A 27,901-nucleotide genomic window follows, 5' to 3' on the forward strand; every position below is an offset into this window, starting at 1 on the left:
TTTTTTTAATTATATCTTCATTATAACACTCTCTCTCTCTCTCTCTCTCTCTCTCTCTCTCTCTCTCTCTCTCTCTCTCTCTCTCTCTCTCATATGTAAATATATGTCATCTTGTAAAATAAATGTATTATATGTATGTAAAATTATATAGGGAAAGGGACTTAATATAAGTTTGATAACTTGTGCCCAATTCCCATGTATATATTAAGATACAATAAAATATGTTTAAATCAAAAATAGCCCTGAATCAGAATAAAACTTATCTTATCTCTCTTATGTAAAATACTCTGGTTGAACGCGCCCTTGCATTATGACAACATATTAGAGTTACTTCCCTTACCGGAAATAATATAAAGCACGTGTTACGTGTATCTACCAGATTTGAGAAACTCGACGTCAAAGGAGAAGAAATATGGGGAGAATGAAGAAAAAGGTATGAAGGATACCGTCAAATTTTGATTCGTTTTTAACAGTTTTAATGTTTAGCATACAGTAGATCAGATGAAACCATTTGAATGTAGATAATTATGTCGTGATCGACACATTTGCTGGTGGTGTGATCACAGACATGGCCTAGTCATATATTGTAAAAAATAATAGCCAAAAATACACACACATATATATATATATATATACATATTTCTGGCTATTTTATATATAGATATGTCTTGTTAATTTTCACAATATAAGACTAGACATGTCCCTGTGGTGTGATTGTTCGTCAAATATGGTGTAAAAATCACTAAATAACCCCATTCACGCCTCTGCGCCAGGACCCCCGAGGGCATCTACAATCATCATCAATGATGGCGCCCCTGTTGATTTAAGAAGAAGACTAGAATAAATTCTTCTATGGGTTACTTAATTTCAATAGGTGATGATAATAGGATAGTGTATGACAACTTTTAAGATTAAACACATGAGGCTGATTGCTTTAAAACGATTTATTCTCTTCTAATAAAATACCACATTTAATGAAAAAAGTGCACTCCTGTCCACAAGTACCCGTTGATCAGCATATAAAAAATCGTTGCCCCATATACCATAAAAAGACTAATTTTTTTTTTATATGATACGAGGAATGTTATATGGATTATTATACATTCATTTTGTTAGAAATTCTGACTCCTGTGACTCTGTATCGGCATAGAGAAAATTAGCAAGCTATAACGATAAAATAATGAGTCAGTTACTGAGTCTTGGCTTGTGAAGAAAAGAAAATGTACAGGCTTTCAAAGTGTTCAATAATTTGACAATAGGCAGAATACTGGCCTGTAAATACCCTAATACGTAAACAAAAAATCAATAATAACACCCTCTTAGTCCAGGAAGACTAATCTGATAGTTTGTTTATTTGTCACCTGGTAGAAAGGGCCATCTGTTTAGATATGCAAAAGATCGTAAGCCTGACATGCAGCACTTAAGCTGTTCATGGCTTGCTACACACCAGGTAAGTTAGACCACAGGTGATTGATCATAAATCATGTAATTTCAATATTTCATTATGTATAACCTGTTATACTTGCAGTTTGAAAGTGGGGAAGCCACTGCCTTTATGTCCAGAAACCAAGCCATTAAGAAGCTTCAACTGAGTTTGGCTGATTTTAGGTAAATGCCATGAATTATTAAATTTTCAACTGGGTATTCCTTAACATTGATTGAGTCTGTCAATGGTTAAACTTTTTCCTCTGAGAACTGGCCTTGGTGAGACTATAGTTTTATGTTGTGTCTGTGTGACTTCCATAATTGCCCTTCCAGCTTTATCTTGTTTGGGCTATCTCCTGTACTACAAATGCACTTGTCACTGACTGGAACTTCATATTTGGGACATAAGTAAACAAAGTGAGGCAGTGTGCCATATCTAATGAAACTACGTCATTTTGACCTGATCTTTGACCCACATCAAAGGAAAAGTTTGTCCTGGCTCTATATATCTAGATCTTCACTAAATCCTCAGTAGAATTTCATGCTTTAGGCACATGGGTTCACCTAGGTGAGGCAGTGTGTCATATTTCAAAAGAACGTAGGTCACTTTGGCCTACATTTGACCATTGACTTCCACAAAAGAAAAAATGGATCCAAACTCTAGCACAATATTTCTTATAGTATTTGTCACTGAAACATAGTATTTGTCACTGAAACTTACTTGGGTTATGAGTTGACCTAGGTGAGGCAGTGTTTCATGTATCAAAAATAGGTCACTTTGACCTGTATTTTGGCCTACATCAAAGAGAAATGTTTGTTTGAGCTCTATTTCCTACATTATTTCAATGACTAGAATTTAAGACTTTGGCATCTTTTGCCAGTCTATCAACATTGAGTGTCTAGAATCAGTTTCTAATATAATTTATCATTGTGCATTCTTGGTGTATAACTTTAGTCATAAACAGGACATTTCATTGAGCATGGTTCAGAGAGGAAATTAGAGGACTATGATATAAAATGACCAAAACTAATTGCATACACTGGCCACGGTGGCCGAGTGGTTAAGGTGTCCCAACACTTTATCGCTAGCCCTCCACCTCTGGGTTGCGAGTTCGAAACCTACGTGGGGCAGTTGCCAGGTACTGACCATAGGCCGGTGGTTTTTCTTGGGGTACTCCGTGTACTGCCCTTAGCCGACAGACGATGACGAAGACAGATACTGATGTCAATTGCTTTATTCCTCAATATCCGAACAACGTAAAAAACTACAACAGAATAAACAAAGACTGTCTTACAACAATGTACATAAATTGTGAACAATAAATTGGGGTTATAACTGTTTCAGTATCAACTTAACACTATGATAATGTTGAGCACGATTGATATTGAAAACAAATTCACATCAATAGCTTACAACTGGTCAATATCAATTAACAACCTGACTTTTGCTTAAAACTACAAATACATGATAACGCATAATAATTAACTGACATTATGGCATTATAAACTTACGTCATGATGGCTCCAGGATTTAGAGTCCCGACATCTGTCTTAATCATGCATTATACTTCAAAGTGACACACTGCAAATAACATAATCTTAATTAACTACATTATTCTACAATAATGTTTATCTATGCAAACCAAACTAAAGTAAAAATTGTCCAAAACTTATAAAATAATTAAACTGGTAATTTAATAACACAGCAGATATGTATTTAAACTACTTAACTAGCTGGTGTCAATATAGCCAACCAAACCATTCATAGCAATAAAGCTTCATTATCATATAACTCAACACTACATCAGAACAATACACTAATTAGAGTTGTCTCCCCTTCCATGTTTGTGTCAACACAGGCCCCAGTGGCCTTTGCCAATTTTGCAACTGAAAGCCTATGCTTAAACATGTATAGCATATGTTATATCTACCTAAACCCTATATATATAAGGTATCATACATGCACCATTCCACTTATCTACGAGGAATGCAAAACTTAAACAAAATTGTAAATAAACGGTGAAATATAGCTGCAGGGCTGCCAGCATCGAGATGCTGGGAACTACTAGAATTACGCCACTGCATATATGGGGATAACATACAAAATACTGTGAGTAAATTCACTTTAAATCATATACAAGGTCTTTATCAAGTAATATAATACTGATTGGCATAACTATGGGACAAATACACTCTTTTAAAACTTACAATAATGGTATTTGCTTTTCCTTGATGAAAAATCGACGCTCCCGCCATGTTAGCATGCTTTGTACAAAGGAAGGTAACTACGCACGTCAACATAACAGTGGAACTACAAGGTGTCACACCACTTAACTTAATTTTCTAATATCAAAAAACACCGTTCCAGTACACTCCGGCTTTTCTCCACCTCCACACCTGGCACATCCTTCAATGACCCTGCTGTAAATGGGACATGAAACAAAATAAACCAAACCAAACATACACATATTTCAACAATGGCTTAATTTTGCAAAACTATCTGCTAATGGAGTTCACCTGGCTTTTAAACATTAACAGTCACAAACTTGTGCATGACAGCATGGTTGATTGAAGACCATACATCACCATGTCATGTTATGATAGTTCTCATGCACCATTATTTGTAGCCTTGTGTTGTGTCGCACCATAGAAATATTGTTTAAGGACAAAATCGAACTGTGAATGTTCAGTTTTAATATATTATGATATTTATTACAGAGCTGACTGTCAAAAGAATATAATTTCCTACTTTGTCAGAATAAAATCTACGTATCTATGTACAATACAGAAAAAATTCATCCTTTCTTTTTCAGACGTCTTTGTATATTAAAAGGGATCTATCCTCATGAACCCAAACACAAGAAGAGAGTAGGCAAAGGCAACACAGCCCCAAAGACATATTATTATGTCAAAGACATTCAGTTCCTCTCTCATGAGCCTATTATCAGGAAATTCAGGGAGACCAAGGTAAGTAGTACTGTATTAAGGAAGTAGATATACTTGGTATGCTGTAGTAGGAGAGATTTACAAAAACAACTTCACCAAACAGAAACCTTTATCATAGTGTGCTTAATTTATTAAAATTTTCTGCAGAATTCAAAATCCACTGAGTTCTAAAAGTGTCTATGCTCTATATAACCATAATGAATGTTTACAAAATGAAGATAAGATAACAGCCACTTGTGACCAGTTTTATTTCCTTTTACAGCATTTTGGTGTTCAGCAGGGTATATTTTTGGGATGAAAGCCCCACTATAAGGGGTTTCTGGGACAACTGGTCAACTAGGTGAATGATAAGTACTGTAATATTGATTGAATTATGCGGTCTGTATCTTTCCTGGAGAAGTGTGGAATGATAAATCTAGATGGTTGTGGTATATATTTCAGCATTTTGTGAGACGTCTGAAGAAAGCTCTAGAGAAAAACAACACAGAGGCAGTCAGACGTATAAGAGGAAATAAACCAAAATACAATCTTCACCACATTGTCCGAGAAAGGTAGGTGGCTATATAAGGACATATGATAGGGTCACATTGACCAAGAAGGCAGGTGATTAGGTCACATTGTCAAAGAAGGTAGGTGGATATATGAAAGGGTAACATTATCAGAGAAGGTAGGTGGATATATGATAGGGTTATATCGTCCGAGAAGTTAGGTGGATATAGGATATGGTTACATTGTCAGAGAAGGTAGGTGGATATATGATAGGGTTACATTGTCAGAGAAGGTAGGTGGATATATGAAAGGGTAACATTATCAGAGAAGGTAGGTGGATATATGATAGGGTTATATCGTCCGAGAAGTTAGGTGGATATAGGATATGGTTACATTGTCAGAGAAGGTAGGTGGATATATGATAGGGTTACATTGTCAGAGAAGGTAGGTGGATATATGATAGGGTTACATTGTCAGAGAAGGTAGGTGGATATATGATAGGGTTATATCGTCCGAGAAGTTAGGTGGATATAGGATATGGTTACATTGTCCGAGAAGTTAGGTGGATATATGATAGGGTCACATTGTCAGAGAAGTTAGGTGGATATATAATAGGGTTACATCGTCCAAGAAGTTAGGTGGATATATGATCGGGTTACATCGTCCAAGAAGTTAGGTGATAGGGTTTCATTTTCAGAGAAGGAAGTGATATACATGTATAAGAATATATGGAAGGTTCACATTGTCAGAAGAACAAAAAAGGTTAGATTCTACCAAGTTAAGCCAAAATGATTGAGATCAATTTGGCCTTGGGGTATTATTGAGTTAGATGTAACATAAGAAGGTCTACCCCTCCTTCCAATGAAATATCCAGGTATTAATGGATGTCAGTGATGCAGGCCTTTTGATAGTTACGATCTGAACACTGTAACTCTTGTTACAGGTACCCATTCTTCTCTGATGCCATCCGGGACCTGGAAGATTGTCTGTCCATGTGTTTCCTGTTCTCAACGTTTCCAAAGACTAGTAAAACCTTCACAGAATATATTTTCCGATCACAGAAGCTAACAGGTAACACACTGCAAGGTTAAGTTGTATCATTAAGAATATTTAAAAAATTGATTGTCTTAAAAAAATTGCTTCCAACTCCACTGAGGTTAATTATTATATTGATCTGTTGACAAAAGAATATAAAGAGGACAATATTATAGATTGATTGTAATTTCCAAGCTTTAGATTGACAATTTTACAGACTGAAGGACAATATTATAGATTAATGGTAATTTCCAAGCTTTAGAGTGACAACTTCACTGACTCGAGGACAATATTATAGATTGATGGTCATTTTCAAGTTTAGATTGAAAAGTTCACAGACTAAAGGATAATATTATAGATTGATGGTAATTTCCCAGTTTGCAGACATAATAAATCATTGAATTAAAACACTTGACTTTCAGTCACACTGACAGTTTAAGGTTCCTTTACTCCTGTTTGTGTATATATTAACTTTATTTTAACCACAGATGGGACCTCAGCTAATCAACTTTTTGTCTTTATTACAGTGGAGTTCCTACATTATGTTATTGCCTCAAAGTCCTTACGGAAGGTGGGTCATGATCACAAAGGGGGGAAATATTTGATTCAGGATAAGATAATTACATGATTGTAAAAAAAATTGAAATGTTTGAATTTTTTAATAAACTAGGCATTTAGAGTCATTTCTGTAAGTCTGTGACTGCGGCTAATTATACTGTAGACTTATGTCTTTTGAAAAGATTTATCACATATTTTATTATTTCTATGACACTTATAAAAGTGACAGATGATCAGCATCATCCAAACAAATGATTAAATATCAATATTCATTTTCACTTTAAGTTACTATAAATAGAAATTCATTTCTGTGACGATTTGAGTTGCACAAATTACCATCAAACTTCATCAACTTCAAACAGTACTTATGCTTGGTTTGGATATGCTTTTAAGGGCTGAAGAACAGGTATTGATGACGTAAATTGCTAAAGTTTGATTTTAATTTAAACCAGAACTTAAATTTGATATGGTCACCTGAGGAATATTTCTCATTAAATGAGATCAAGCATCTGCCTCATCATAATTTATAAATCAACTATTGGCCACACAGGCAACATATCTACTTCTATGGAATTTCTACTTATAATAATTTAAAAGTATAAATGTAAAACAGAGAAAAGTTTTCAAGTTTAGAGAAGAAAATTCCTGTAAGAGCCAACGTCAAATAAGTACAGGTGTAAATTGTAGTTCATCTAATAGCAGTAATAGGATTCAGGTGTCCTCATCTTGGTGAATTAATATGTTAAAGCGTAAACTTTATGCAATCTTATCCTCATTTTCAACTTAGTGGTGCTTTAACCTAGTGTTAAAATAACAATTAAAAAACTTATTGGACGCTTCTTATGGACATTTTTCTCTTTTATTTCATTGAATGTTAAGATTATTTTAAAATGGATGTTACAGGTGTTTGTTTCCATCAAAGGGATATATTATCAGGCTGAAATACTTAACGAGACCATCACCTGGGTTCTACCTCACAAACTAGGCTTTGAGGTAAGTCATACAAAACATCATCTTGGTGTACTTTCATGTAGTTATACTAATTATAAGAGAATGTGTCATACTATCAAAATCATTAAAACATGTTCCAAAAAAAATGCAATTGATCTTTCTATATGATCTTAGTGTACTTTCCTGTAGTTATGCCAATTTTAAGAGAGAGTGTCATTCAATTAAAATCATTAAAACATGTTCCAAAATAAAAAAAAAAAAAAGGGGCAACTGATCTTTCTGTATGCGTAATTTGTGGCCTCAAGTGAACTTCTGGGTATCAAGATCTTTCTGTGATAAATTGTTGTATTCTGGTTCTGGAATGCATTTTTTTCTAAAGATGATATCTATTTCTTTATCAGGCTCCAACTGATGTGGATTTCAAAATCATGCAGACATTTGTGGAGTTCTACACTACCATGTTGGGTTTCGTCAACTTCCGCTTATACAACACACTAAACCTACACTACCCACCACAGGTATGTAGTGCTTGCATCTAACTTGTCCACTGAAGGCAGTAATAGTGGATGTTTCTGTTTATTGAAAGGTCAACCAAACTAAACAAGCTGACAATTAGGCAGTAGAGTTTACAAGGATGTAATGATACAATAATGATGCCTAAAATCTTTACTGTGTTTTTGCAAACACTGCCAAGTCAATATTTTTAGCTAACTGTCATCTGATGGTGGGCTGTTCAAATCATCCTTTGTCCATGATCTGTCATCCACAAAGAGGATATTTCTCAAACTTCATATGTAGATTCCTCTTGGTCCATATTTATGTCTACTTAATTTTGAGACTGATCAGCAGAGAAAAAAAATGGTCGAAAGACTTATTGAAGAAAATTGATCAAGAGGTGGATTTTGACCATTGAAGTTACGTTTGTTATCACTTGTTAATTATTTTGAAAGCACACTATATTCCATGGCCATTATTTGTAGATTATTCTTTGTTGCCAATAGTGTATATTCAATTTTTGGTTTGATGACAATATAAACAAAATACATTCATAATTTGTCCATATAACATGCAGGATTACCAAAAATAAAGAGCAAAAGACAAAAGATAAGAAAACATCAAACTTACAATGCAAGGTTGGCACAAAGATCCCTCTGAGATCACTTGTTTATGACCGAAGTACTTTGTTGATTTTCAAGGAAATCAAGTTTCCTTCTCTATTTACAGTGGAAACAATTCCTGACTTACATGTTTGTTTTTTTGCTGGAATGTAGACCTTATTATCTATTATTCCAAATGACATGTCGCAAATTTTCAGCATGTTTTATTAAGTTGAGTATTTTTTGACAGACAGTTTATCACTGTTATATAATATGTATAATGTTTGAATTTTATCTTTGTTATTCTATTTTATAGCTTGAAGATGGCTTCACAGAAAATGACTTTGATGAAGAAATGTCACTAAAGGAGCGATTGGAAGAAGTAAGATCTTGTTCACATTTACATAAATGCTGATTATGTGTTCTGAAGAAAAGCAATTGTTTAAGTACATATGTACACAGGGCTCTGGTTTTGTCAATGTTTCTTAACTTAAAAAATTACTTGACTTAAAAATTTCCATAGGAAAGCATGACAGAATTAATGGGAAAAATTAGTTAAGGAACCTTTCTTAAATTCATTAATGCTTTCCAAATGGTAAATGGAGAAAAATAAGTTAAATTTATAGATTCACAATTGTGTTACCTTCTATATCTTTATTGTGACATCACTAATCATTGATGACATCACAAAAGGATTTTTACACCTGTGTCTTATATTTATGACAGGTCAGTTATGTGACAAATTAATATATTCGATCATAAACATGTATGACTGTCACTTCTGTCGGTGTGCTCAATAAAGGCTAATAATCCCATTTGTCTCATCACAGGTCAAATTATTTATCCCATCCAACTTGCCTGGTCTGGAACCAAAGTACTAAGCTAATTGAATTTTCCATGATGCATGCATGTCTTCATATTCCATTTAATTAGATATTAATAAATCACTAATGTTTCCTTGTTTGTGCAGAAACTAGCCTCACTGTCGCAGGCTGTCATGTCCATTGATGCTGGTGGCGGAGAGGATGATGCAGAGATTGATGACTTTCCTCTTGTTGATGTAAGTTGTCTCCCTTGTTGATAGATATTGCCCCAACTTGTGAATGAGGATTTGGTATCTTTATAGTAGTTTAATGGAGGGAATGGGAATTTAATGTAGACAAAATAATTGTTATTTTTTTTTAACAATCAATTTTTTTTTAGTTCACCATTTAAGAGTTACCTTGAGCTAATGCTGCTATCTAATTGTTCATCAAAATTAAGTTTGTTGAGAAAACTTTTATAATTTGAATCAAGTCTATGAAAATAGCATAAGTTTGTGCATCAGATGCATTACTTTGGCATTGAGAATTTATTTTCTGATAATAAAGTTACTGAAATTGTAGTGTATTAGTGTAAGCATTTTGCCATGGCTGACGCTGGTGAGCTTGGTAATCATTGATTGTACTTGTTTGATAATTACAAGTTGTTCTAAGTGGTCAAACTTTTTTATGTATAGTCACTATTTACCTTCCTTAACTCTCAATTAGAAGAGAGTACCGGTATTTGAACATTAATTGACATAAGTTCACAACAATTTCTAGAAAATATCAATATTTCAGATTTCTGTCGTGAATTATTATTCATTGTCTGATAGCATATTTACACAGACTATTCCCTTTAATGTCTTGATGGATTTTTTTTAATTAAAGGTCCCTGTCCAATTTTCAGTGATTTCCATTATAAATTGTGAGGGTTGTGTCCCCTGTCTTGTCTGTATGGAGGGGGAGGGGGAACTGATATTGATTACTTGTTGGTATCCCACTCTGTAGACTGAAAATAGTAACAGTATTTTTCCTGTTCAAAGATGATATTTTCCTTGATAAAACCTGATGCTTCAGTAGATGTCAGTACTTCAGTTCCTCCTTGATTCTGTGATTCTGTATTCAATCTTCATTGCTCAAAATAAACTTTCTATTTACACAGCCAGACAATCCAGATCACATCGAGCAGGCTAGACTGGAAGCAGAAAAGCACAAGAAGTTTTTATGTCTTTTCAAAGGCCTAAAAATCTTCCTAAGTCGGGAAACTCCAAGAGAGAGCCTTGTGTTTGTCATAAAGTATGTGGATGTAGCTAAAAATAGATTCTTTATCTATCTTCAGTGTAGAACCATTTCCAATTAGAACGATTTTTATACCACAAATAAAGCACTGCGTAGTTTACATAAACATTGCAAAGTCTTCAAAGTTTGTAGATGATTTTCCAATAAAAATGTAATATCACCTGCTCATACTAGGCGATATAGAAACAAAGATTGTTTAGGTATAAATTAAAGGAGAATTGGTTTATTTTCATAGCTCTAACATCCAATTCTCTACTGATCAGATAATAGCAAAGTGAAATCTTCTTTTATTGTATGGAGAAAAATCTACAATTATAAGAAATTCATCAGTATAATTAAGAGGTTTTATATATACAGAAGTTGTTGAAGAAACTGTTAAATTATTATTCTGTTGTTGTGTACAGATCCTTTGGGGGCCAGGTTTCTTGGAGTAAAACCCAGGCCATTGGTGCTACCTTTGACGAATCAGATGAGCACATCACACACCAGATAGTAGACAGACCAAAACTGGCCTCACAGAACATGAACAGGTAGATTTCATATACCTGATACAGTGGTCTTTATATACCACTTATGTACACTAACATGCAGTTGTCCCCCAGTATAATACACCCTCCCCCAGGTAGATTTTACATACCTAATACCATGGACCACAATTGAACATACAGCTATCCCCTGGTATACTTGTACATGTTACAAAAAATGGCTGCCTCTTGTTGATTTTGCCCTCCTTATTTTGATCTTAGAAACTATTGTAAAACCTCGCAAAATGTAAGTTTTTTTAGTTATTTGATTAAAAATATATTAAATTTGTTTTCATTTCATGTCTGATTTTATGAAACTTGTTTGAAAGTTGCCAAGGCCTGCAAAAAGAAAAGGGATATAAGTATAGGAATGTCAAGTGTGTTACCTATGTATTATTTCCTGATTTGGGTGTTTAGAATCAGTATGACATTGTCTGTATAGGACTTTCAAGTGTATTACCTATGTTTTATTTCCTGATTTGGGTATTTAGAATCAGTATGACATTGTCTGTATAGGACTGTCAAGTGTGTTACCTATGTATTATTTCCTGATTTGAGTATTTAGAACCAGGAATAAGTAACTAGATGGAAGGGCAAGTAAGCTAATGCCATGGAGTGTCATTCAACTAAACTTTCCTAGAAGTTGATACTAGTCAGACTCTGGATTTTGAACCAATTTGGTCTTAAGCATCTTGAATGTAGAGGAGCAAATTTTGTGTAAACAATGGGTCTGAGATGGTTGACAATATTCCTAGGTTTCCTTTATCATTTCAACGTATTGTCTAGTTATACACCAAAAAATAGTATGGAAGTACAGCCCCATAGACTATCCTACAAATGTAGCCCAAAACGATAGCCTGAATTAGAAAACATGAGTAACATTGTGAGTATACTTAGCCTGAACAAGGACACATGGGTAACATTGTGAGTATACTTAGCCTGAACAAGGACACATGGGTAACATTGTGAGTATACTTAGCCTGAACTAGGACACATGGGTAACATTGTGAGTATACTTAGCCTGAACTAGGAGACATGGGTAACATTGTGAGTATTCTTAGCCTGAACTAGGAGACACTAGGAGTAACATTTGTGTATACTTCCAGGTTCTATGTGCAGCCTCAGTGGATCTATGACTGTGTCAATGCTCAGACGCTTCTCCCAGTATCGGACTACTTCATTGGTGCAGAGTTACCTCCCCACTTGTCACCTTTCGTGGAGGAACAGGAAGACGACTACATACCGCCGGAGAGGCAAGCTTTTCTTAACAGGCAGAATGGAGGAGAAGATTCAGGTACGGGTGACAAGTGTACTGAAAATGGGAAAAAGTGGGGGAAGGCTTATCCCCGTATAAGACCCTGTGCAATAGGGGGAAAAAATTTGCTGCCATCTTGAATTATAATACGAAAGAGGATAGCCCAAACAACATTAATGATCCATAAATGAAATATCTTTTTAAAATAATACAATACATCGTTTATTCCATTCGGATCTTGTCAACGAATTGCAGGTGACATAATCGTAAGTTACATGCTTTGGAAAATTTGTTCAGTCACCTCATAATTCTGAAGACAAATAACAATGTATGAACCATTTTCTGATCGTTTTATTTTCACACAAGTAGATAATTTATAAAGACGCTAAGAACTAGGAAATAATTTGTAGAATATGTACTGTACATCTGTCAACTGGTATATATACAACTTGAACTACATCTACGGTAGACTACACTTGCTTCATGAACAATACTGATAAAGTTGGCATTTTCTGTAGGCTATCACTTGCTCAAGCTGTTTGAAATTATACTTATTTGTCACATCATGGTATCGGTTAGGCCCTAGACAAGAATTGTGACATGCTGTTTCGAAATAAAAATCAGCATGAATAGCGAGCGACAATCTCTAACCATGGCTGCTATGTTTAGGTACATAATGTGGCACTGACGACGGATTTGTTTCTGTAACGTGAATCGAGAGAGTATCGGTAATTAATGCTGTACATTTACTTGTTGCAACAGATAATATCTTAATTAAGTCTTGGATAAATTAGTAAGTCTTGTTTGTGTATTTGAGCTGGATTGAGAGAAATACACTCGAGAAATCAAATAAGAATTTTACCGTGATAATCTGTTGTCCGTTGTGTAGTTTTCTCGTCGTAGCCTCATTTTGAAATCTACTCTGACGATATGTAATATTGGGACCATTGGACTTTGCAACAAAAAAGAATATTCAAAATATGAAAAAGAGATATATTCAAGTTTTAAATGTTTGTAATTTCTCTAGAATAAAATAAGTTATCAATGTAAAAGATAGTTTTCATCCACAAAAAAATCATTTTTATCCACAAAAAAATCATTTTTCATTTGGTAGAAAGATCAGTTTATTTTTCAAAAAAAAAAGTTTGTTTTTTACAGAAAATATAATCTAGATCTTGCAATTGATTAATGAACTTGTTTCATTACATATTTTTAGCTCACCTGGACCGAAGGTCCGGTGAGCCTATGTCATGGCGCAGCGTCCGTCCTTTGTCCGTCAACATTTGCTTCAAATCTCTACTAGTCAAAAAGTTCTTATTGGATTTTGACCAAATTTGGCCAGAAACATCCTTGGGGGAAGGGGATCAGATTTTGCATAAATGGTGACTCTGACCCCAGAGGGACCAATGGGGCAGGGCCCAAAAGTGGAAATAGAGGTAATGCCTTTAAATCGCTACTAGTCATAAAGTTATGAATGGATTTGATCCCAATTTGGTCAGAAACATCCTTTGGGGAAGGGGAACTGATTTTGCATAAATGGTGACTCTGACCCTTGAGGGGCCAAAGTGGCGGGGCCCAATAGGGAAAATAGAGGTAATTCTTTTAAATCGCTACTAGTCATAAAGTTATGAATGGATTTGAACCCAATTTAGTCAGAAAGATCCTTGAGGGAAGGGGAACAGATATTGCATAAATAGTGACTCTGACCCCTGAGGGGCCAAAGGGACGGGGCCCAATAGGGGAAATAGAGGTAATGCCTTTAAATCGCTACTAGTCATAAAGTTATGAATGGATTTGAACTTAATTTTGTCAGAAACATCCATGGCAGAAGGGGATCAGAATTTGCATAAATGGTTACTCTGACCCCTAAGGGGCCAGAGAGGCGAGGCCCAATAGGGGAAATAGAGGTAATTCTTCTAAATCGCTACTTGTCATAAAGTTATTCATGGATTTCAACTTAATTTGGTCAGAAACATCCTTTGGGGAAGGGGAACAGATATTGCGTAAATGGTGAGTCTGACCCTGAGGGGCCAAAGGGGCGGGGCCCAATAGGGGAAATCGAGGTAATTACTTTAAATTGCTACTAGTCATTAAGTTAAGAATGGATTTGAACCCAATTTGGTCAGAGACATCCTTGGGGAAAGCGAAACAGATTTTGCATTTAATGATGACTTTGGCTAAAGATGTAGGGCCCCATAGGGGAAATAATTCCTTTAAATTGCTACTAGTCATAGAGTTATGAATGCATGTTGTAAACTTTGAAAGTCTGGACTTCGTGATTTCTTTAAAGCAGTTGGGATCCCCATACTTTAAGCATATAAAGCATTGTTTTAGGTTGCCAAATGAAATGAATTGAACATGAGTACTATTTTGACATTTGGTCAAATCCAACCAGGTGAGCGATACAGGCCCCATGGGCCTCTTGTTCGTTTTATTTTATTATTATATGAGCCTATATATGCAGAAAAGAAGTGAAAAAATTGGGGTTGGCCTTAACCCCGAGCATGGGCTGATACCCGGTAAAATACATTCTCTGTGTTAGGGATCCATCCGCGAGGAATCACGATGTGAATGTTTATTTTTTTGTGTCCAATAAAATTTGAGGAAACAGCTTGGTTCTAGACTGTTCGAGCCGTAACCTCTATATTCAAAAGTCCTAATTTCCGCGTACACATTATCTGGTGTAAACTAGTCAACATATTCGTACAAGTGTTCACTACTTATTATTATATACCCTAGTCCTACTATCATATAGTCCCTATGATGTATACAGTGGCAGTTAAATTATGCCGGACAGATCAAATCACTTCCCGAGGACTGGCTTTACCAACTGTCTACTACAACAAACCACCTCAATCAGTTTTATTGATTCCTTTAAATTGTTGCTCCTTCAGGTTTATTGAACCAGTATTTTTAGCTCACCATCATCAGATGGTGGGCTATTCAAATCACCCTGCGTCAGTGGTCTGTTCTTCACGCGGTCCGTCCCTCCGTAAACAATTCTTGTTATCGCTATTTCTCAGACAGCACTGAAGGGATCTTTCTGAAATTTAATATGTAGGTTCCCCTTGGTCCCTAGTTATGAATATTTCATTTTGGGACCAGTCAGAAAACAACATGGCCGACAGGCAGCCATCTTGGATTTTGACCATCGAAGTTTGTTATCGCTATTTCTCAGAAAGTACTGAAGGGATCTTTCTGAAATTTCATATGTATGTTCCCCTTTATCCCAATTTGTGCAGATTGCATTTTGGGATTGATCAGAAAACAACATGGCCGACAGGCAGCCATCTTGGATTTTGACCATTGAAGTTTGTTATCGCTATTTTACACAAGGTACTAAAGGGATCTTTCTCAAATTTCATATGTGGGACCAATCTAAAAACAGCATGGCCGGCAGCCAGCCATTATCGCTAATTCTCCAATTTCATATCTAGGTTCCCCTTGTTTGAAAAGTACTGGAGGGATGTTTCTCAATTTACACAGATTAGTAATTAAAAGGAAGGAAAAAATAGAGAGAAGATCAATCTGACATGTAACCTATAAAGATCATTCAATGGTGGGCGCCAAGATCCCTCTGGGATCTCTTGTTTAACAAGTGAAGGTCTATCTTTTGCTAATTATGATCTTTATTTTGTTTGTATACATTAAACATGTCCTATATGACGGTGCTTGTTTGTCCCCTACCAGCTTTTCCAAGTGTGTTAGTAAAAGTTGGTATGTAACTTCAGTATGAGTAGCTACAGATTAAGTTCAAGTTTCAGGGTTTTTGGATCAAGGTCCCTTACTATTTTTAGTGGAGGTCGGTAGGGGACATGTCTTGCTTTAGCAGTACGTATACTCTCAGAATGCTATTTGAATGTTAAAAACAATAAAGTTGGATTGAATTGTTAAGTCTCCTGTACTAATTCTGTATATCACCAGCACCCAGAAATCAACTCCTGGAAAAAGGAAAAAGAATCAGTATGACATTGTCTGTATAGGACTGTCAAGTGTATTACCTATGTATTATTTCCTGATTTGGGTATTTAGAATCAGTATGACATTGTCTGTATAGGACTGTCAAGTGTATTACCTATGTATTATTTCCTGATTTGGGTATTTAGAATCAGTATGACATTGTCTGTATAGGACTGTCAAGTGTATTACCTATGTATTATTTCCTGATTTGGGTATTTAGAATCAGTATGACATTGTCTGTATAGGACTGTCAAGTGTATTACCTATGTATTATTTCCTGATTTGGGTATTTAGAATCAGTATGACATTGTCTGTATAGGACTGTCAAGTGTATTACCTATGTATTATTTCCTGATTTGGGTATTTAGAATCAGTATGACATTGTCTGTATAGGACTGTCAAGTGTGTTACCTATGTATTATTTCCTGATTTGGGTATTTAGAATCAGGAATAAGTAACAAGTCGATGTTGTAAACTGTCTGTAAATTTGGTTACCTATTCCCCTTTATAATGCTATTTATACTAAGATCATGTAAATATTTTATCCTGTGTTAAAAAAAATTTCTCATTTTTTACTTTGGTGTAGGAGTAGGAGAGGATGATGGGGATGAAGATGAAGATGAGGATGAAGAAGACGATGAAGAGGATGAAGAAGGTATAGTAATTTCGCTATGTCTTGAGAAGTACAAGGTTAATTATAAAGGGTTAAAAGTCACTCCTCTCTAACTGTACATACATTCGTTATAGACATGAAAAATAAACACGATTGCTTTCAATCTTTAGCTTGGTGTATACCCCTGACCCTGGGTTTAATTTCCCCTCACGATGAAGTTGGAGAAGGGGATATAGCATTTCGTTTGTACAGACATACACCTTATGTTGTGGAAAATCTGTGTTATTTGTAGAAATATATTGATTTATGGCCCGGGTGCCAATGTCAAGGACAAAGTCACTAACAACATAGTACTAGTGCACTTCATTATTCAATGCATATTAATCTAATTGGTCAATTGATCAAGTATGATAATACTTCAAATAGTTGTCCACAGGCACAACGTGAGGGGATTTGTATTGTTTGCAAAGACTCATTCTTCTATGGTAAATACATGTAAGCATGTATTGACTGTATTCACATTGTATATATAATGGGTAAAATATATTGTGTTATAAACTGGTTATATAGACTTCTCTCAATTTCACAACAGACGCAGAGGAAGAAATTGTGACTGAAACAAGAAGCAGAAAGCACAAGGATGTCAAGCATCAGCAAACTGAAGCAACAAAATCCAAAGCAAAAAAGCACAAGGTATATAAGGGTCATCTTAGTTAGTAACTATATAAGCCTGATATTGTTACTGGGGCCAAATATCACAGAAATACTATAGTAACTATATAAGCCTGATATTGTTACTGGGGCCAAATATCACAGAAATACTATAGTAACTATATAAGCCTGATATTGTTACTACGGCCAAATATCACAGAAATACTATAGTAACTATATAAGCCTGATATTGTTACTGGGGCCAAATATTACAGAAATACTACAGTAGCTATATAAGCCTGATATTGTTACTGGGGCCAAATATTACAGAAATACTATAGTAGCTATATAAGCCTGATATTGTTACTGGGGCCAAATATCACAGAAATACTATAGTAGCTATATAAGCCTGATATTGCTACTGGGGCCAAATATCACAGAAATACTATAGTAACTATATAAGCCTGATATTGTTACTGGGGCCAAATATTACAGAAATACTATAGTAGCTATATAAGCCTGATATTGTTACTACGGCCAAATATTACAGAAATACTATAGTAGTTATATAAGCCTGATATTGTTACTGGGGCCAAATATTACAGAAATACTATAGTAACTATATAAGCCTGATATTGTTACTGGGGCCAAATGTCACAGAAATACTGCAGTAGCTATATAAGCCTGATATTGTTACTGGGGCCAAATATTACAGAAATACTATAGTAACTATATAAGCCTGATATTGTTACTGGGGCCAAATGTCACAGAAATACTACAGTAGCTATATAAGCCTGATATTGTTACTGGGGCCAAATATCACAGAAATACTATAGTAGCTATATAAGCCTGATATTGTTACTGGGGCCAAATATCACAGAAATACTATAGTAGTTATATAAGCCTGATATTGTTACTGGGGCCAAATATTACAGAAATACTATAGTAGCTATATAAGCCTGATATTGCTACTGGGGCCAAATATCACAGAAATACTACAGTAGCTATATAAGCCTGATATCGCTATTGGGGCCAAATATCACAGAAATACTATAGTAGCTATATAAGCCTGATATTGCTACTGGGGCCAAATATTACAGAAATACTATAGTAGCTATATAAGCCTGATATTGCTACTGGGGCCAAATATCACAGAAATACTACAGTAGCTATATAAGCCTGATATCGCTATTGGGGCCAAATATCACAGAAATACTATAGTAGCTATATAAGCCTGATATTGCTACTGGGGCCAAATATCACAGAAATACTATAGTAGTTATATAAGCCTGATATTGTTACTGGGGCCAAATATCACAGAAATACTATAGTAGCTATATAAGCCTGATATTGCTACTGGGGCCAAATATCACAGAAATACTATAGTAACTATATAAGCCTGATATTGCTACTGGGGCCAAATATCACAGAAATACTATAGTAGCTATATAAGCCTGATATTGCTACTGGGGGCCCGCCAAATGTCACAGAAATACTATAGTAACTATATAAGCCTGATATTGCTACTGGGGCCAAATGTCACAGAAATACTATAGTAACTATATAAGCCTGATATTGCTACTGGGGCCAAATATTACAGAAATACTATAGTAGATATATAAGCCTGATATTGCTACTGGGGCCAAATATCACAGAAATACTATAGTAGATATATAAGCCTGATATTGCTACTGGGGCCAAATATCACAGAAATACTATAGTAACTATATAAGCCTGATATTGCTACTGGGGCCAAATGTCACAGAAATACTATAGTAACTATATAAGCCTGATATTGCTACTGGGGGCCCGCCAAATGTCACAGAAATACTATAGTAGCTATATAAGCCTGATATTGCTACTGGGGGCCCGCCAAATGTCACAGAAATACTATAGTAGCTATATAAGCCTGATATTGCTACTGGGGCCAAATATCACAGAAATACTATAGTAACTATATAAGCCTGATATTGTTACTGGGGCCAAATGTCACAGAAATACTATAGTAGCTATATAAGCCTGATATTGTTACTGCGGCCAAATATCACAGAAATACTATAGTAACTATATAAGCCTGATATTGCTACTGGGGCCAAATGTCACAGAAATACTATAGTAGCTATATAAGCCTGATATTGTTACTGCGGCCAAATATCACAGAAATACTATAGTAACTATATAAGCCTGATATTGCTACTGGGGCCAAATATCACAGAAATACTATAGTAACTATATAAGCCTGATATTGTTACTGGGGCCAAATATCACAGAAATACTATAGTAACTATATAAGCCTGATATTGTTACTGGGGCCAAATATTACAGAAATACTATAGTAGCTATATAAGCCTGATATTGCTACTGCGGCCAAATATCACAGAAATACTATAGTAACTATATAAGCCTGATATTGTTACTGCGGCCAAATATCACAGAAATACTATAGTAACTATATAAGCCTGATATTGTTACTGGGGCCAAATATTACAGAAATACTATAGTAAGTATATAAGCCTGATATTGTTACTGGGGCCAAATATTACAGAAATACTATAGTAGCTATATAAGCCTGATATTGTTACTGGGGCCAAATATCACAGAAATACTATAGTAGCTATATAAGCCTGATATTGTTACTGGGGCCAAATATCACAGAAATACTATAGTAACTATATAAGCCTGATATTGCTACTGGGGCCAAATATCACAGAAATACTAGAGTAGCTATAAAAGCCTGATATTGTTACTGGGGCCAAATATTACAGAAATACTATAGTAACTATATAAGCCTGATATTGTTACTGGGGCCAAATATCACAGAAATACTATAGTAGCTATATAAGCCTGATATTGCTACTGGGGCCAAATATTACAGAAATACTATAGTAACTATATAAGCCTGATATTGTTACTGCGGCCAAATATCACAGAAATACTATAGTAGCTATATAAGCCTGATATTGTTACTGCGGCCAAATGTCACAGAAATACTATAGTAGCTATATAAGCCTGATATTGTTACTGGGGCCAAATATCACAGAAATACTATAGTAACTATATAAGCCTGATATTGTTACTGCGGCCAAATATCACAGAAATACTATAGTAGCTATATAAGCCTGATATTGCTACTGGGGCCAAATGTCACAGAAATACTATAGTAGCTATATAAGCCTGATATTGCTACTGGGGGCCCGCCAAATGTCACAGAAATACTATAGTAGCTATATAAGCCTGATATTGCTACTGGGGCCAAATATCACACAAATACTATAGTAACTATATAAGCCTGATATTGCTACTGGGGCCAAATATCACAGAAATACTATGATCTATTTGTAGTATGCTTCATGTCTAATCGCAAATGGCAGATGCACAATTATATAGCATGTATGGCGATATTTCAGTTATTAAAAATGCTCCATTTGAGTACCATTAGGACTTTTTTTTAGCTGCCCTTCAGGCAACTGGGTTCATGCCGTGGTGCATTATCTGTTGATGTTAGGCTGTCAACTCTCCTTTAAATAACTTCTCTATAACCAAGGCAAGATGCCCATAGACCTGATATTGAGCCTTTCTCATGATGAGATGAAGTTTGTTCAAATTCAAGGAATAAAATATGCTGATATTTTCAATTTATTACCGTTTTCAAAGTATTTGTATTTTACATAATATTCCTGATACAATAGAAACAAATGTTATAAAACCACATACATGTATTACACTTTATGGAAACAACCAAATCTTTGCATGTGTAGGTAATACACAGTTTCTATTTCTTTAGCGGGTCACGGGGGATATTGAACTACTATGTCTTTTTATTAGGTCACCTGAGACAAAGTCTCAAGTGACCTATTCTAATCCCCTTTTGTCCGTCGTCGTGCGTCGTCCGTCGTCCGTCCGTAAACAATTAACATTTTCAACTTCTTCTCCAAAACCCACCAACCAAATTCTATGAAATTTGGCAGGAAGCTTGTATGGCTAAAGGTCAACCAAAATTGTAAATTATATGGTCCCCACCCCCCAGGGGCCTGAGGGGCAGGGCAAAAAAGGGCCAAATTGACTAAAACTTCAAAAATCTTCTTCTCTACTCTCAGATATACTGGAATCAAACACTCTTCATAGATGGAAGGGTCTTAAGGTGCTTTACCAAAATTGTAAATTTCATGACCCAGGGGTTTCACGTTTGCCCCTGGGAAGGGGCTAAACTTTACTATAGTTTATATAGGGAAATCACATTTTTGACTTTAATTTATTTTATTTCTATTGGAATTCATTTTAATTTTGTAAACATTGTCAGCATGGGATGACAGTTTGATAGCATGCACATGTTGGCCCTGACTGACCCCCAGGGGCTGATGGGCGGGGCTAAAAAGGGCCAAATTGACTAAAACTTCAAAAATCTTCTTCTCTTCTCTCAGATATGCTGCAATCAAACACTCTTCATAGATGGAAGGGTCTTAAGGTGTTTTACCAAAATTGTAAATTTCATGACCCAGGGGTTTCACGTTTGCCCCTGGGGAGGGGCTAAACTTTACTATAGTTTATATAGGGAAATCACATTTTTGACTTTAATTAATTTCATTTCTATTGGGATTCATTCTAATTTTGTAAACATTGTCAGCTTGAGATGACAGTTTGATAGCATGCACATGTTGGCCCTGACTGACCCCCAGGGGCTGATGGGCGGGGCTAAAAAGGGCCAAATTGACTAAAACTTCAAAAATCTTCTTCTCTACTCTCAGATATGCTGCAATCAAACACTCTTCATAGATGGAAGGGTCTTAAGGTGTTTTACCAAAATTGTAAATTTCATGACCCAGGGGTTTCACGTTTGCCCCTGGGGAGGGGCTAAACTTTACTATAGTTTATATAGGGAAATCACATTTTTGACTTTAATTAATTTCATTTCTATTGGGATTCATTCTAATTTTGTAAACATTGTCAGCTTGAGATGACAGTTTGATAGCATGCACATGTTGGCCCTGACTGACCCCCAGGGGCTGATGGGCGGGGCTAAAAAGGGCCAAATTGACTAAAACTTCAAAAATCTTCTTCTCTACTCTCAGATATGCTGCAATCAAACACTATTCATAGATGGAAGGGTCTTAAGGTGCTTTACCAAAATTGTAAATTTCATGACCCAGGGGTTTCACGTTTGCCCCTGGGGAGGGGCTAAACTTTACTATAGTTTATATAGGGAAATCACATTTTGACTTTAATTTATTAGCTCACCTGGTCCGAAGGACCAAGGTGAGCTTATGCCATACCGTGTCGTCCGTCGTCCGTCCGTCGTCCGTCCGTCCGTCAACAATTGACTTATTTGACTTCTTCTTCATAACCGCTGATCGGAATTTCACCAAATTTTGTCAGAAGCATCCCTATGGGTAGGGGACTCAAAATTGTACAAATGATGGGGCTGACCCCCTGGGCGCCTCTAGGGCGGGGCCAAAAGGGGTCAATTTAGCTATTTTGATATAAACGACTTCTTCTCTGAAACCGAGCATTGGATAGCGCTCATATTTTCCTGGTAGCATCACTATGTGATGGGGATTCAAAATTGTACAAATGATGGGGCTGACCCCCCAGGGGCCTGAGGGGCGGGGCCAAATGTGGTCAATTGGGCTATATTGATATAAACGACTTCTTCTCTGAAACCGAGCATTGGATATCGCTCATATTTTCCTGGTAGCATCACGATGTGGTGGGGATTCAAAATTGTACAAATGATGGGGCTGACCCCCCAGGGGCCTGAGGGGCGGGGCCAAATGTGGTCAATTGGGCTCTATTGATATAAACGACTTCTTCTCTGAAACCGAGCAATTGATATCGCTCATATTTGCCTGGTAGCATCACTACTGAGTGGGGACTCAAAATTGTACAAATGGTGGGGCTGACCCCCCGGGGCGCTGAGGGGGCCAAACAGGGTCAATTTGGCTAAATTGATATAAACAACTTCTCCTCTGAAACTAAGCAATGGATATCTCATGTATTTGCCTTGTAGCACCTACTTGGGGTAGGAATTCAAAATTGTACAAATGGTGGGGCTAACCCCCTGGGTGTCTTAGGGGCGGGGCCAAAAAGGGCCAGTTTGGCTAGATTGATATAACGACGTCTCCTCTGAAACTAAGCAATGGATATCTCACATATTTCACTGGTAATATCCCCTTGGGGTAGGGATTCAAAATTGTACAAATGATAGGGCTGACCCCCCTGAGGGCTGAGGGGTGGGCCAGAAGGGGTCAATTTGCCTAAATTGATATAAACAATTTCTTCTCTGAAACTAAGCAATGGATATATATATATCGCTCATATTCGCTTGGTAGCATCCCCTTGGGGTAGGGATTCAAAATTGTACAATTGGTGGGGCTGACCCCCGGGGGCCAAAAGGGATCAATTTGGCTAAATTGACATTTTTAGAATTACAATAAAAAAAATGTTCATGTAACCATATAAAATGCATATGATATATATTGACATAGCAATACCAGTGGCAAATATACTTAAGCATAGTTCTTGTTTCATATCTCATGAAACCAGGTGAGCGATACAGGCCCTCTGGGCCTCTTGTTTTATTTCTATTGGGATTCATTCTAATTCTATAAACATTGTCAGCATGGAATGACAGTTTGATGGCATGCACATGTTGGCCCTGACTGACCCCCAGGGGTTGGTGGGCGGGGCTAATTGACTTAAACTTCAAAAATCTTCTTCTCTACTCTCAGATATACTGGAATCAAATACACTTCATAGATAGCCGGGTTTGAAGGTTCTTTACCAAAATTGTGAATTTCAAGTCCCTAGGGTCTTAAGTTTGCCCTGGGGTGAGGCTAAACTTAACTATAGTTTATATAGGGAAATCACATTTTTGACTGATTTGTTTTTTATTTCTATTGGAATTCATTCTGGTTAACATTTTTAGCATGGAATGAAAGTTTGATAATATGCATATGTTGGCCCTGACTGACGCCTAGGGGCTGATGGGGGGGGGGGGGGGGGGGGGGCAAAAGGGGTCAATTAAATAAACTGAAATATTTCAAATCTCAGGTGACCGTTAAGGCCCATGGGCCTCTTGTTGTTATACCTTTGTACCAATGCCATAATGACCAGGTATATATTCTAGGATGACCCAAACACCAGTACAATGTCGGTGGAAGCTGGAGAGATGGACAAGGAGGATATTGACCGGAAACTCTCAAGACAGAAGGCAGAGGAACGCAAACTAGCAGAAATGACCATCCCAAAGAAAAGGAGAAGGATGTATGATATAGCTAAAACTGCAGTTAATAAGAAGAAACAAGAGGTGTGTGTTTAATATGATGTATTGTGTGTAAGAGAGAAAAGCAGTGTGGTGATCGTTTCATGTTTAATAGTTGAGAAAAGGGTTCGCTAATTTCTCCTTTTAGTTAGTTTTCTGTCAAACTAAATGAAAAGCTATGACTAGCTTGATGTTGAAATATCTATGATTGTTATCATTGAAGAGTCCCTGTTTATGACAATCGTCTGTCTGATTTAGCTGTCCCATCATGACTATTGTCTATCAGACTTACCTGTCCCAATTATGACTATTGTCTATCAGACTTACCTGTCCCAATTATGACTATTGTCTATCAGACTTACCTGTCCCAATTATGACTATTGTCTATCATATTTACCTATCCCAATTATGACTATTGTCTGTCTGATTTACCTGTCCCAATTATGACTTGTCTGTCTGATTTACCTGTCCCATTTATGACTATTGTCTATCAGACTTACCTGTCCCAATTATGACTATTGTCTATCAGACTTACCTGTCCCAATCATGACTATTGTCTATCAGACTTACCTGTCCCAATTATGACTATTGTCTTATCAGACTTACCTGTCCCAATTATGACTATTGTCTATCAGACTTACCTGTCCCAATTATAACTATTGTCTGTCTGATTTACCTGTCCCAATTATGACTATTGTCTGTCTGATTTACCTGTCCCAATTATGACTATTGTCTATCAGACTTACCTGTCCCAATTATGACTATTGTCTGTCTGACTTACCTGTCCCAATTATGACTATTGTCTGTCTGATTTACCTGTCCCAATTATGACTATTGTCTGTCTGATTTACCTGTCCCAATTATGACTATTGTCTGTCTGATTATAATTACCTACCCTAATTACAACTTATCGTCTGTCAGATTTACCTACCCAGATTAATGTGCCGTCCTTCGACATTACCTACCCCATTTATCAAAGTGGTCATGTATGTGAATATAATATATAGCTATATATTAATAGATGTTTTACATATAGCATTGAAAATAAACCATCTGCTCCCGGGTCACTATTCAAATTATTGATGTAGAAACAAATCATCTATTAAAGGGACATCACGTTAAAAACGTTGTTATTTTCATTGAATGTACATATTTTGTTCCTTTCCAGTTATGTTTCAGTGCTATCCCAATATTCACAGTCGATGCCTATGTCCAGCTTGACCACTCAATTTAGTTGGGAATCCCCCTCTAAATTTCATTTGTAAACACAAACACACGATAGTTTACAAGTCGAAATATTCCATCTGGGTTAGTTGGATAACAATATTATACAGTGGTTTAAATGTTAAATAACGCATTCTGTATATATTCCGGTACAAATGTTTATGTGTTCATAAGTGTAAACACTGTACATATAGTATAGTGACAGCAGCGATGTACTGGTACAGACTGTATAAATATTACTGAGTTTATGTAACTATTACCGAGTTTGTGTAAATATTACTGAGATTGTTATGACCTACTATTCAGCAACCAAGCAGAATACGAGCAGTGTCCGTGTTACTGTTTTTCTGTTTGAACTGTTCCAATCTATTTTGTACTGCTTCCCCAGTGTAATTTTAGGATTGTCTTTGACCCATTTGGCCATTATTTTCTTTATTGCGGAAGCTGTTATCGTTTTCAACCGCAGTCGATTCACGTTGGAAGCCATTTTTGTTTTCAGGTGTTTTAGTTTGTTGTGCGCATGCGTTTTATCGTGTATGTCACAAATTTACATATCCAGACTATTGATCAACAAATTATGATAACCTTTTTATAATTAATAATTGATGTTTTTTTAAGCATTGAACTGCTTTCAGTTGGAAGTTATGGGCTGATGAATGCCAACTGGACAAAGGCAAATTTAATGAAGCGCACTAGCGCTTCATGTTGAATTTGCCTTTGTCCAGTTGGCATTCATCAGCCCATAACTTCCAACTAAAAGCAGTTCAATGCTTATATTTGCATTTGACAACGATTTTTAAAGACTATATCCAGGAATTTTGCTCCGACGATGAATGAACAAATTATTATCGTCAAAGACGGAACTGCCTTTTGAACAGCCATCTTTCGTTATCGCCGACGTGAAAATTATGACGTCACTATATTAATGATGTCATAATAAAGATTTGGAAGTTATGGACTCATAACTTCCAAGTGAGCTTGGTAAAGTTATATAGTGGGGCTGCAGTGTAAATGTAAATATTATGTACATATATCATCAAATTCGAATGGTTTTTGTTCATAAGGTTATTTTTTAAAAAGATATACCGAATAATATCAAAAAATACAAAATAAAAATTGGTTTATCGTGATGTCCCTTTAAACACACATTGTAAGATATGAGTGGATACCAAAATTTTATGCTTTAAAGATTATGTATAATTCCTGTGAACAGTAATTATGAACGTTTTTCCTGAAGACTAATAATAAAGCATTATTAATTGAAGTAACATTGGTATCACCATCAACAGTATTGATTTATTGCATTTTTTTATATATTTTTTCAGACAAGGATATTGACAGAAAAACGACGCTCAATAGACAAAGAAATGAAGAGAAGAAAGAAAAAGGATTGAGAAGTGTAACCAGGATTTTGTTATTGTTTGATCAAGTCTGAGTTTCAGGACTGAGTTTTTATTGTTATGATCGATCTGTAGCAATGTACATTTTTTGATATCTTAGGTAATGTTGAATCTTGAAAGGGATTACATATTGATCAATTACAGTTATTACCCTGGTAGTTTCCACAAAGGGGATCATTACTGTCGACATCACACTGACAGAAGAGAACAAGTTTTCAGGTAATTGTCAAAATTAGCTTCTTCAGGAGCGGTTGATGTACAGATATATTTATTGAAGGAAATAAAGATGATTAACCTGTGAGTGTTGCGTACCTTTTGTACAAGCAAATCTATTTACCTCATTTAACAAGGATGTTATAATTAAAATGTGTTAAAAACAAATTCCTAAGGACAAGAGGGAACAGTTTGTTATA

At 35.9% G+C, this 27,901-nt stretch overlaps 1 protein-coding gene across 1 annotated transcript; it reads left to right on the top strand.

The window, feature by feature from the left end:
- Window positions 1–343: 343 nt before the first annotated feature.
- On the top strand, window positions 344–27,784 carry LOC117333539 (pescadillo homolog). Its single transcript, XM_033892875.1, has 17 exons — window positions 344–433; window positions 1,529–1,608; window positions 4,239–4,392; window positions 4,813–4,922; window positions 5,804–5,931; window positions 6,423–6,466; window positions 7,357–7,446; window positions 7,806–7,922; window positions 8,818–8,883; window positions 9,472–9,561; window positions 10,467–10,600; window positions 11,008–11,133; window positions 12,234–12,421; window positions 16,929–16,997; window positions 17,548–17,648; window positions 24,730–24,909; window positions 27,414–27,784. Exons 1-17 carry the CDS (start codon window positions 413–415, stop codon window positions 27,480–27,482), a joined length of 1,767 nt encoding a protein of 588 aa, XP_033748766.1. The 5' UTR covers window positions 344–412; the 3' UTR covers window positions 27,483–27,784.
- Window positions 27,785–27,901: the final 117 nt, after the last annotated feature.

The sequence above is a fragment of the Pecten maximus genome, chromosome 8 (assembly GCF_902652985.1).
Source record: "Pecten maximus chromosome 8, xPecMax1.1, whole genome shotgun sequence".
In the NCBI taxonomy this organism is placed as follows: Eukaryota; Metazoa; Mollusca; class Bivalvia; order Pectinida; family Pectinidae; genus Pecten; species Pecten maximus.

Excerpts from the sequence above, each read along its gene's own strand:
- LOC117333539 (XM_033892875.1), top strand. The coding sequence starts at position 413 with ATGGGGAGAATGAAGAAAAAG. Across the intron at positions 434-1,528 it reads TGGGGAGAATGAAGAAAAAG|TTTGAAAGTGGGGAAGCCAC; the intron begins GTATGAAGGATA and ends TTATACTTGCAG. Across the intron at positions 17,649-24,729 it reads CCAAAGCAAAAAAGCACAAG|GATGACCCAAACACCAGTAC; the intron begins GTATATAAGGGT and ends TATATATTCTAG.